At 37.9% G+C, this 13,535-nt stretch overlaps 1 protein-coding gene across 3 annotated transcripts in view; it reads left to right on the top strand.

Moving 5' to 3' along the window:
- Positions 1-13,535, top strand: part of LOC126198598 (uncharacterized) — a 236,137-nt gene that overhangs the window by 179,958 nt on the left and 42,644 nt on the right. For all 3 annotated transcript variants that reach the window (XM_049935067.1, XM_049935060.1, XM_049935052.1), the window contains exons 6-7: positions 5,719-5,884; positions 12,360-12,479. In XM_049935067.1, coding sequence (XP_049791024.1) covers positions 5,719-5,884; positions 12,360-12,479 — 286 coding nt within the window. The remainder of the gene's footprint in view (positions 1-5,718; positions 5,885-12,359; positions 12,480-13,535) is intronic.

Here is a 13,535-nt window from a genome sequence, read left to right as displayed (position 1 = left end):
GGTGGATGCATGTATCCTCGCTAACAGAGGACATTTTGAACATTTCCTGTAACAAAGTGTTTGAAGTCACGCTGGTACGTTCTGTTGCTGTGTGTTTCCATTCCATGATTAATGTGATTTGAAGAGAAGTGATAAAATGCGCTATAACATGGAAAGTAAGCGTTTCCGGACACATGTCCACATAACGTATTTTCTTTCTTTGTGTGTGAGGAATGTTTCCTGAGAGTTTGGCCGTACCTTTTTGTAACACCCTGTATACATCACATGTGCTGATTTCCGTCCCAGACCGAGCAAGGTAGCGCAGTGGTTAGCACACTGGACTCGCATTCGGGAGGACGACGGTTCAATCCCGTCTCCGGCCATCCTGATTTAGGTTTTCCGTGATTTCCGTAAATCGCTTCAGGCAAATGCCGGGATGGTTCCTTTGAAAGGGCACGGCCGATTTCCTTCCCCATCCTTCCCTCACCGAGCTTGCGCTCCGTCTCTAATGACCTCGTTGTCGACGGGACGTTAAACACTAACCACCACCACCTTCTCAAGCCTCAGCATGCGCGCGCACAAAATTTAAATCTGTCAGGATGTTTCATGGCGTGATACATTGCGCATCTGGATGCAAGGTTTGGCCGTAACTTTTTGTAACACCCTGTGTATCTACATGAATAAATATATATTTTTGAGAATTTTGTAAGTTTTGAGTGCTGTGCATAACACATTTCATAGTAAATGTACATCTGTGATTTAAAATTACTATAGCAGATGTTAAAACCAACATTTGTTGTGTTTAATTTTATCTTTCCACAGGGGTGTCTGTTGTCACAAATTAATACTGTTTTCCAGCCCTTTTTTTCTATCATAGCCTCAAAAATGTTTCATGTTTTCAGGTTTTTCTGCTGCCATAATAGCAGTCTCCTTTTGGGTCGTATAGATTCAGTTATGAAAGGGGACTAGTAAAAGTTGTAGCATAACAGACCCAGAAATAATAAGAGAATCGGCAAGCTTAGTTTAAAGCTGTTTGTCTACTATTCCATGAAACACTTCACAGCCGCAGTGGATCCCACTTTGTGAATACTGTTCTCAGTTTTGGGATGTGTTAACTGATGAAAAGTGCCTTGATTATTGTCAAGTGACTGAAAGTTGCTGCAAATGGGTGTGTTGGGAGGATTTCCAAGAGTTATTTACTAGAGGTACCTCAAGTAATAACCTGTCCGTTGGAACAGTCTCGTCTACAGGAAGTACAGGATCTATCATTAATCATTCACTTAACAGAGTGTTGTGTCAAAGGTAGGGCTAGGTGCCTATAGAGGAGAAACAGGAAACCACAGGAATCATCGTGCAGATATTGTTGAATCAAAATAATACACTGATCGAGGGTAGCTCAAGGCGGAAACTGAACCCTGTTCTGCTGATTTCCAGCCATCCCCAAACAGGATCCTGTTCGTTCATTCATTTAATTGGTTGATTTTTATCATTCACCATAGATGGGTATTGATTGGGTCAAAATGAGTTTACAGTTATATTTTTTTATCAGCAAAACAAGTGAAAGTAAGTAGGTAGATATTCTCATAATTTAAGTTTAAAAGTAACTGTTTAAGGCAGGTCAACACAAGGATACAGAAATACACAGTATTAACAAAAATAGCTGGCAGATTGAAATTTGGTACCTATTCTTAAAATCTATTTTACATATTCAGAAGTTCTTTTACAGGCAAGAAAAGTGCTTCCTTAGAATGACCTTAAGCTTCATTTTAAATGTTAGATAAGTAGCAAATTTTATTTCCTCTGAGATTTTATGTATTTTCACACCGACATTAATTATGCTTCTCTGACAGGATAGTATTCTGGTATATGTTTGGAGTGCACTTGATTTTTCTCTGGTACAGTAGTCCCCAGTGAACAAGATAGTTAAAAAATGAATTAGTCTGGGACATTCAAAATACCAAGCTCAGTAAAGTGAAGTTTACAGGACTCTTATCTTTTTAAGATCAGAAATTATAATTAGAACTCTTTTTCTTTTCATTCTAAAAACATGTATGCTATACGTTAGCACAGTTTTACTTAATGTGGGCTTTAATATTCTTAGACCATGACACGTGGATGAGAGTTTTTTTCACAAATTATTTACATGAGTGTCCCATTTTAATCTTCTCTGAAAGACATTTGGCTAGATGGTGGAAATAAATGGAAGTTGACTTCAGTATTTGCAATGAGTTTGTTTTTTGTGAACCATTCTGAGAATTTTCTCATAGAACTTTCTATGTTGACTAAAATGTTTCGTATCTAGACCAAGTGACTTATACGCTTGTGCCATCTGCAGAAAGGATACATAAAATAAGAGGAAGACATCCCATCACCTGTAGCTGATAAGTGCATGGAACACAGCAGTCGCACTAGCTTTCACACACACACACACACACACACACACACACACACACACACAAATGCACAATCCTGTGGCCATGGCAAGACTAATTATTGATACTCGATCATTGATAGCAGTTGCCTGAGCTAATGGAGATGGTGGAGGGGGCTTGGGAGGGATGCAAGGAGAGGGTAACTGGAAGGAGGCAGGTCTTTGGATAGATAACTCTGTGGCTGGTCTTTGGACAAATGACTCTGTGGCTGCACACCAAGACGAAAAGAGTACAGAGCATACAACAAAGAGAGATGTGGGAAGGGTGTGATTGTGGGAAGAAGGTGATTGGCGGGAAAAGGGAGGCAGGGGGAGAGAAATGTAAAGATGGGGGGAGGGGTTCTCTGCATGTGCTCCTTATTGTAAAAAAGAAATGTAGCTTGCTCTCTGCCGTGCTGTTCTTGCAATGTATAACAAAACTAAGTGGGAATGTTTGACTGTATGTATTATATTATGGTACTGCTGTAATATCCTCCCTTTCCTGTGCCAGTTGTGAATAGTTTGTGGGAAGAATGATTGTTATTAAGCCTCTGCGTGTGCTCTAATTTCTCTAATTTTATCTTTGTAGTCCTTTTGTGATATACATGTAGGAGGAAGCAGTATCTTTGTGGACTCTAAGCTCGTAGAACTTTTAACAGTAAATCACACCAATACGCAGAACACCTCTCGTAAGTGACTGCCACTGGAGTTGATTGATCATCATCTTAACACTCTTATGCTTACTAAATGAATCTGTAACAAAATGCACTGCTATTTTTTGTCCTTCTCTACATTTTATATATCACTCCTATGTGGTACAGATCCCATACTGATGAGTAATATTCAAGTACTGATTGAATGAGAACTTTTTAAGCTACCTCTGTTATTGAAGGACTGAATTTCCTTAGAAATCTTCCGATGAATCGCAGTATGGCAGCTGCCTTTCCCGTGAGTAGTTTTATTTGGTAGTTCCACTTAAAACCACTCTGTATTAATACTCTTAGATATTTTATGGAAGTAACTGCTTCCAGTGGTTGGTTTGTGACCATACAATAATGGGTCTTTGTGTGTAGTTACTTTTATGTCTGAAGACTTCTCTCTGTTAAGAATAACATACAGTGTTCTATTTGCTAGAAATTCTTCAGTCCAGTCATGCAATTGGCGTGATATTCCATACACCTATATTTTGTTCATTAGGTGGCAGTGCAGAACTGTTTTGAACATCTTATGGAAGTCAAGGAAAACAGCATCTATCTGGATACCAGTATATACTGCTTTCTGGGTCTTGTGGATGAACAGAGTGAGCTGAGTTTAACATGATTGTTGTTTTCAGTACCTCTGTTGATCCCTGCAGAGGAGATTTTTGATCTCGATAAAATAATACACGAGCATAAATCATGTTTAAAAATTCTACAACAGACTGACGTTTTATGTGTCTGTTTGATGATGCTTCTTGAAAATGGGAATCACCTGGGCTGGGCTTCCCCCCCCCCCCCCCCCCCCCAATAAGGAACACTTCAATTCTTCAGAGACATATTGTACACTGCTGCTCTATGAAAAATTATATTGGTATTCTGTCAGGTCTAGTGGCCTTTTCTCTGTTGAGTGATTTTAGTTGCTTTTTTACACCATGGTCACTTTCATATCAGCAATTTTGGCGGTTGGTGTGATGATTCAAAGGAGGTATCACAGTGAAATCTTCCTTTGTGAACCAGTTTTGGGAAAAGACATTTAATACTGGTCTTTTGTATATCCTTCTTTGTTTTAATTCCATTATGGTCATGGCGTGTTTGGGTAGACAGCTTCAATCTGTTTACTGGTTTAATCTACTTAGGATTTTCCATCAACTCGGTAGACAGAATTTTACTTCATTGAATGCTTAAAGCTTGGCTCGTATTACACTAATTTTGTTTATTTAGTTTTTGTTTATCAGAGAGACTTGTTGATTTTTGTAGCATCTTCCTAACATGGTTGTCGAACCATGGTGGGTCTTTTCCATCCCTCACAACTTTCTCAGCCCATACCTATCTAAATCATATTGTACAATGTTCTTGAACTTTGTCCGTTTATACTCATCATTGTTAGTGCTGGAGATGAAATTTTCATTCTGACAACTCAAGCAATCTGAAAACTGTTTCGTGTCACTCTTGCCAAACAGAAAGATCTTCCTACCTTTTTTTTTATATTCGTATTTACATCCACATTCAGTGAAACTGTAATGACCTTATGATCAGTGATTCTCTGTTGTGCCCTAAATGAGTGGGAAAACTTTGGGCCCATTTGTCACCAGCAGATCTTAGATCTCATCTTCAAGAGTCAGTTCTCTGATTAACTGCTCAAGGCAATTTTCTGATAAGGCATATAGAACCATTTCAGATGATTCCCTGTCCCTACGACCTGCCCTAATCACTTGAGGCTCGCATTGTATAGCTGGTAAGTTGGTATTTCCATTTAATGTTATAGCAAGATCTGGAAATTTACGTGAAAATTTTCCAAGTTTGTCATCAAATGTTCCGCCAATACCGCTGCTGCAGCATGGGGTCTATTAAAGCTTCTGATGACCATGTTTGATCCACCTTTTATGCTTATCTCCACTCAAATTATGGTGTACTAATCTGTGTATATATATATATATTTACGGATATAACCACACCTTCACAAACAGCATTGAAGCTATCTTTGCAATATACATTCCAGTCAGTGTTCAGTATTTCATTGTTATTAACATCTGGTTCCAGTCAGCTTTCTGTCCCTAGTATGATTCGGGCATTGTTACCATTTGTAAGCAAGACCACTTCCAGGATCTTTCTGTGGATGGTTCTGCAGTTACAGTTTGTTAACATTTTCTTTCTCTGAACTGCCATGACAAATGCTTCAAGGATCTGTTCTCAGTTTTGCTCCAATTAATTTCTTCATTTAACATAATGAATGCTCACTGCTTACTAATTAGTCCTCATTGTTATGTGCTAAGAGGTTGCTTAATGATTTATTGCAAAAGTCACATGGCCTCACTATATAGTTTAGTATTAAACTCAAATCTACAGGTTAGAATTCAGCAGCATAGTCATTGTATATAGATTATTCATTATACGTCTGGCCACAGGATTCCAAGAATGGGAAAAATGGGGTTTACGGTGCAGGAGCTGACATCTACCGTAATTTCTAATACTTTAAGGCAGTACAAATGTTATTGTATTTAAATGTGAAAGATTACACTTCTGTGCCATTTGTAGTTGAATGACCTAAAGAAATTAAAATTTTGCACCTTATCTGAAAGATGAACATCTGATACATAATGTAATAGAATTCTGATGTTTGTTCATGTACAGGTTCCTGGTCAAATATTTTCTCGCTTAGGCGTGAAAGTTGAATTGGTGTCAGTGGATAACAACGACTGTAACACATCAGTTAAAAATGATACTTTACCAACTTGCAGATTTGGTAACAACGTTAAGTACAAGATAAATAAACCAAAAAAACATAAAAATTTAGCAAGTAAGTACTTTAAAAAGGCTATGCAAATACTATGTTGAGTAGCTCTTCTTTAATCAGAGGACACTTGTATATCACTGCTGATTGTAATAATTTTACTGGTGCCATCTTACTAATACGATTATAAACTTTTCTATATAGAAATACATAATAATGATATGTTCCTTGATGTACTTAATTTCTTATATGAAGCAAGGCAGTTCCCTGACCCACTGAAAGAATTATTTTAACTGCCTTCTTGAAAACTCAGGAAGGACCAAAGGTAGCCGAGTAGCTGTCATAATGGTGTATCCCTGGGAAGAATGAAAAAAGACTTTGGAGCAGGTTGTTAACCACTGTGTTACCCAAATTTTCTAATTCCGACAACTTCTACATCCACATCCACACACACACACACACACACACACACACACACACACACACTACAAACCACTGTAAACTGCATGGCAAAGGGTACTTAGCAAGGTACCACAAGTTAGGGTTTCTTCCCTTTCTTGCAGACTGACTCAATTTTCCCAGTGTCCTAGCAGTGAACTGAATTCTGTCACAAGTCACAATCATCTGTGAGATCATTCCATTTTGTATCACTTGAAATTGTTTCCTTTTCTGCTGCCTTGGTATAGTTGCTGTTTCCTTCCTTATTGGGATGTACCTGTCTTTTAACTCTGGACGTGTTTTCTAACCACCTTTTCGTAGCCAACTTTCTCTCTTCATTTTTTGCTGACACACATGATTGGAATACACCTTATCTGACTGCTTTTGTTTGCTCAAAATTCTAGGAAAACAAAAGGGTCAGGAGGCATGGTTCAATCAAGTGTGCCAGGAAAACCTTAAAGAGATAAGGTTGGCTAGGAAGAGTTGACTATAAAACATGAGGCATCAGGAGATAAAAGATAGCTGTATGAGAATAAGAAAGGAAATGGCAAATAAACTAAGGCAAGAGAAGTGGAAATATTACAAGGAGCTAATAGAAGAAGCTGAAGAGGACTGTATCCATCAAAGGACATGACAAATGTACCAAAATGTAAAGAAAGTAAAACAGGAATACAAGAAAAAATAAACATTTCTTGAAAAACACAGAGGAAAATTCTCATAAGTGACACTGAAGTAGAACAGGGATGGACAGATTACTTCACAGAATTAGTAAACTGTGAAAGCCCCATTGAGTCTCGTCCATGTGAAGTACCAGACACCATAGATGGCAAAGTAGAGACCCCCAATGAAGAAGAAATACACCAAATAATCAAAAACTTAAAAAAAGTACGGCTTTCATTGAAGTTCAAATTGCAGGAAAGCTGGTAAAGAATGGAGGGCCAGTACTAGTTAAAATAATTACAAAACTATTTAGAAATATGAGAGAGTGCCTGATGTCAAAAAGACCATAATCTGAAATGCAAAAAGAAGGATCCCCTAGTATGTGATAATTATATAGTGATGGCACTCCTTAGTGTGTGCAACAAAATTCTATCAATGTCTACTGAAGAGTATGATCCTAATTGCAGAAGGAATTTTAGGGGACTATCAGTGTGGTTTCAGAAGCAATGTATCAATGACAGACCACCTTTCTATGCTCAGGCAGGTAACTGAGAACATAACTTTGATATTCACATAGTTTTCGTAGATCTCAAAAAAGCTTGTGACAGCCTACGTACAGGCACAGTCATCCCTCCACAAAAGTTAGTAAAGCTAGTTCAGATGTGTTTAGAGGAAACCTTTAGCAGGGTAAAGATCAATAAGGTAATGTCAGAGCATTGTGATGTCAGAACTGGTCTTATACAAGGTGATACATACTCTCCAACACTTTTTAATTTAATTTTAGAAAAGACAGACAGAGATCACCAACCCAAACCAGAATAAAACTGGGTAATATCACAATATACCTGCTTGAATTTGCTGAGAATGATCTAATAAGTTATAGTAAAGAGGACTTGCATCTTGTGACAAGGTCTTACAGAAGTATTGTAAGGACAGAAGGGTTACAAATTAACAAGGAGAAAGCTCAATGTGTGGTTGTGAGAAAGGCCCTAGTGATCAAACCACATTGATAGTTGATGAATTCACTTTTAAAACAGTAGAAATGTTTAAATATTTGGGAAGAATTTTTCCTGAGCAGAGTAGAGTGGAAATTGAGATTAGAGTGGAAATTGAGATTAAGTCGAGGATTCCAGCAGCAAAAAGATCATATTTCGGGTTACAGGACATGCTGTCCTGTAGAGCAGTTTTGAAAAGTTTTAAAATCAGACTATATCAGAGTATAAGTCCTCCCATAGCTCTGTATGGTTCTCAAACATTTTCAGTAAGGAAAACATATGAACAAAAACTGCTAGTCTTCAAGAGAAAGATATTAAGGAAAATATTTGGTTCCAAGAGGGACACCCAGTCATAGGAATGGAGGATATTAAAAACCAGGGATTGTCAGACCTATACTTGCAAGCTGATTCTGTCTGAGGGATGAACAAAAGAATATTGGTGTGGGCTTGATACCTGATTAGGATGGAAGAGGAAAGACAACCATGAGTAGCATACTCAGGATCTGTAGAAGACGGAAGGGGACAAGGAAGGCCATGGACAAGATGGAAGAATGATTTCAACAGTGATACAGAGGTGATGGGACTAAGGAAAGGAGAATGGACCATGGAGGCCAAGAAAAGAAATGGTTGCTGGAGGAGTGTAGAGAACCCGTATGGTCTCCCAGGCCAAAATGACTGGCGCAAGAAGAAGAAGAAATTGTTACCATGAGGTAGTTGTAATAGATGACCGATTTAAACTATTACTTGTTGATACCACAGTCATAGGTACTACTATTCTGCATTATCTGAAGTGGGCAATTTTACATGTCTGAACATCGAAGCAAGTTACCAATCTTTGAAAACTTGTCAAGATATATATATTTGTGCACTTTTTCAGGTATTACTTCATTAGAAGGTTCTGAAACATTTGCAAAATTTTAGATGTTACTATTAATATCATCTTCCATTAAGTACGAGGTGCGGCTAGAAAAAAACCGGACTGATGCTGGAAAAAACAGTTATTTACAATTATTTACAATTTCATGTTATCTCCTTCAATGTACTCTCCTCCTCGGTCTCTACACCGCTCCATACGAATTTTCCACTGTTCATAGCAATGCTGCAGATCATTTTCGGTAAGTCCATACATTACTTCCGTCGCTTTTTCTTTTACTGCTTCAACAGTCTCAAATCTAGTTCCTTTCAAAGCTGACTTGACTTTAGGGAAAAGAAAAAAGTCACAGGGGGCCAAATCAGGTGAGTAGGGTGGATGATCTAAGATGGGAATGTTGTGTTTTGCCAAAAACGTCTTCACTGACAACGCACTGTGAGCTGGGGCATTGTCTTGGTGAAGGATCCATGACTTTTTTCTCCACAAATCGTTCCGTTTTCTCCGTACTTGCTCACGTAGGGTAGCCAGGACGCTAATGTAGTAATGCTGATTCACTGTTTGTCCCTCTGGTACCCAATCAATGTGTACAATCCCTTTGATGTCAAAAAAAAACAATCATCATTGCCTTGAATTTCGATTTTGACATTCATGCTTTTTTTTGTCGTGGAGAACCAGGAGTTTTCCAATGCATCGATTGGCGTTTAGTTTCGGGATCGTAAGTAAAAAACCACGATTCATCGCAAGTAATAACATTTTGTAAGAAGGTGGGATCACTTTCAATGTTTTCCAGGATGTCAGAACAAATCATTCTTCGGCATTCCTTCTGTTCAATTGTGAGACACTTTGGAACCATTTTTGAACACACTTTGTTCATGTTGAAACTTTCATGAAGAATCTGCCTAACACTTTCCTTGTCAACTCCTGTTAACTCAGACACTGCTCTGATTGTTAAACGGCGATCTTGTCGAACAAGTTTACCAATTTTTTCAATGTTTGCATCGGTTTTTGCTGACAATGGTCTGCCAGTGCGAGTGTCATCACTGGTGTCTTCGCGGCCATCTTTAAATTGTTTAAACCACTCAAACACTTGTGTTCGCGATAAACAATCATCGCCGTACACTTGTTGTAACATTACAAACGTTTCACTTGCAGATTTTCCTAGTTTGAAACAAAATTTGATGTTAACACGCTGTTCTTTCTGTACACTCAACATTTTCCGACACATAGACAAAACGTCAACTACTTAAAACAGATGCGACGGGCAGACTGAGTGCAGGAGGCAGATGAAACTCGAGCAGTAGGCGGAGCGAGAGTCACGTGACAGGCCACGCGATGTTCAGCCTTATTGCATTCGTTTTATTGTTTCACCAGTACTAGTCCGGTTTTTTTCTAGCCACACCTCGTATATTATGAGCTGACGTTTAATATTCGATTAATCATATTAAGAATTTGCAGGAATGAGCACAAAATTCAAGTTTTAAAGTCACTACTGAGAAAATTGTTTTTATCCTTTACAAACATTTATGTCTTACTTTTAACTTTTGAAAACTTGGAGTAAAGGGACATCATTTTAAATATTAAAGTATCATTGACGTTACTGTGCCACATCTTCTATAAGCAGCTTACCACACTGCTACAGCCTAATGAGGGTAAAGCATGGTCACATGAAGCACTAAATGTTTTCAATTGCAGTACGTAGAGAGTAGTCTGAACTTGCTTGCTTCAGTTTTACAGTGCCTTTTTGTGGTCTAGGCTTTGCAATGGCTGTACATTATATAGGTTTGCTAGGTCATCATACCGTAAGACATTTGGAAAGTCGATTGTGAGGAAATTGGGCTGGCCAATGGAGCTTTAAGGATTAGTTCCATTCCTGCCATTGGGACAAAGGCCAGTGAGCAGCTCTGTGTCTGGCAGCAATTCCTCATTCTGGTGTGACGGGCTCATAAAATTTACTATACACAAAAGCCAATGAAACACATTCTGTTACTTTTCCTCTCTTCCCACAATGGACTAAGTACTGATTCTCTCCTGAATATGTAAAAAGCAGTGTCTTTTAGAAATATGTATAGCAAGTATTGAAGATTTATGTTAATATATGGAATAAAAGACCAACTTGGCTCCTCAGAAGGCCCAAAATAATTTTAGGCCTGACATGTTTTAAAAAACTTTGACATGTTGAGAAAGAGTTATACAAACTAAGCTACCCGAATACAATTCAAGACATGCCCTCACAGCTTTACTTCTGCCAGTAAGTCATATCCTACTTTCAAAACTTGGCACTCTGTTTTAATCTGTCAGGAAGTTTCATATCAGCACACACTCTGCTGCAGAGAGAAAATTCAGTATGGAAACAATCTCCAAGGTTATGGCTAAGACATGTCTCCACAATATTCTTTCTTCCAGGAGTCTAGTATCGCAAGTTACACAAGAGAACGTCTGCAAAGTTTGGAAGGTAGGAGATGATGAGGTACCGGTGGAAGTAAAGCTGTGAGGGCAGGTCATGAGTCAGTCTTTGGTAGCTCAGCTTGTAGAGCACTTGTATGTGTAAGGCAAGGGTGCAGGGCTTGAGTCCATGTTCAGCGCACAGTTTTAATCTGCCAGAAAGTTGCATATCAGTGCACACACTGCTGCAGAGTGAAAATCCATTCTAAGAAAAAAATAAATTTTTCAGGACACAACAATGAAAAGCGATCTGCATATTGACACAGCCAACAGTTTCATACCTGACTTGTCTACTCAGCAATAGAAAAGGAAATTTCAAATTTTGGAAGCCCGTTAAAATCAATGTAAGCACAATTTTTTATTTGTATTACTTTACTTCTTATTTCTTCAACAAAGCATCACACTCAAAATATGTTCTTGGCTATTGGTCAGTAAGTGAACCAAACCAGCTGCAGTCAGCAGTTTACAGATTGTGGCACTGCCAACACATTTTATTGTTCATCTTGAACAATGAGGCTTCATGACTCAAGGTGCACCCTACAGTTCACTTGAGAGTGTACAAGTTGGAACAGCATGCCTAATTTGTCTGTGAACTGGTTGCCATAGAAGGGCTGCATGTGAATAGCAATGACATTGCCATGAACTCATGTGTATATCTCCCCTTTAAATGAGTAAAACGTGTGCATGAGCCATAGCTGCATTTATGCATAAGGAATGAAACTGTAGGGTTGGAGATGATAGGTTTTTGAGAAAAGCTGTGTTTGCTGACAAAAAAACTATGCACTTCAGAAATTTTTGTGTATAATCTCCCTTGCCCATGGCCTTGCTGCCATTGAACATTACAGCCCCATTATTTTACTTAGTCAAAACTGATTCTGTAAATTTCTGTAAATCATTTGAGAGTAATGCCAACATAATTCCTTTGACACAACCAGTTTGTTCCATCACCTTTTGTTGTAAAAGGTGAGCAAGTGTTCCATCTATATGGACTTGAATTTCTATGGTGGACTAAACCCAATCTTGATATGATAGCTTGCTATTATTTTGCAAAGCTACACTATTTGACTAGCTTATTTCTTTGTATAAGAGAAATTAGCACAAAAATGTATACTGAATTTCACTTTCATGTTTACAGGTAAATTTGCTAAAATAATGGCAGTTAAACAGTTGCCTAGAAACAAATTACTCAAGAGGAAAATTATGTTCACAGCATTTCAGAAAACCTCCACAATTGGCGGACAAAACATTGTACCAGGTTTGTAGCTGTTCCTAAGCAAAGGCATGTTGAATTTATTGAGCAATAAGCAGTCTACATGAAAACATATCTTAAAAATTTGTTTCTGATGTTTTCTGAATGGGTTACACGTTCAATTAGTATGTCAAGTGTAGTTCTAGAAAGATCTGCTAATGATATTTTCATGGATATTAATAAATGGTTTAAAGCCAACTCACTGACATTAAACTTCGAAAAGACTCACTATATGCAATTCAGAACCTGTAAGAGGTTTCCACCCAGCATATGCATAAAATACGAAGAAGAGCAGATAGAAGTGGTTGACAGTCTTAAATTCCTGGGATTACAACTTGATAATAAATTCAGTTGGGAAGAGCACACCACAGAACTGCAGAAACGCCTTAACAAATCTGTATTTGCAATTTGAGTGTTAGGAGACATAGGTGACATAAAAATGAAAAAGCTTGCATATTTTGCCTACTTTCATTCCATAATGTCATATGGTATAATATTTTGGGGTAACTCTTAAAGTCAAACAAAAGTTTTCAGAGTCCAAAAGCGTGTAATACGTATTATTTGTGGAGTAAATTCACGGACGTCCTGTAGAAACCTCTTCAAAGAACTGGGTATACTAACTACTGCCTCTCAGTATATTTACTCATTAATGAAATTTGTCCTAAATAATATATCTCTTTTTCCAACAAACAGCTCAGTTCATACATACAATACCAGGAACAAAATTGATCTGCACAAGGACTTAAAAGCACTTACTTTAGTTCAAAAAGGAGTCCACTACTCAGGAACACTCATCTTCAATAATTTGCCAGTAAACATAAAAAAATTAGTTACAAATAAAGATCAGTTTAAAAGGAGCCTGAAAGACTTACTAGTGGCCGACTCCTTCTTCTACTCCATTGACGAATTTTTTAATAGAAACAAATGATGTATTGTATATATTCATACTATTAGTATCATTATTTGAGCTTTTAAAAAAAAAAGTGACATGTTCCACATCCACGAGGATCTCCTCAGCACGGATCTATGGAACGAAAACTAATCTAATCTAATCTACCTCTT

The sequence above is a fragment of the Schistocerca nitens genome, chromosome 1, assembly GCF_023898315.1.
Source record: "Schistocerca nitens isolate TAMUIC-IGC-003100 chromosome 1, iqSchNite1.1, whole genome shotgun sequence".
Taxonomy (NCBI): Eukaryota; Metazoa; Arthropoda; class Insecta; order Orthoptera; family Acrididae; genus Schistocerca; species Schistocerca nitens.
Note: the sequence above shows the minus strand (reverse complement) of the source record. Positions and strands in the feature narration are given on the sequence as shown.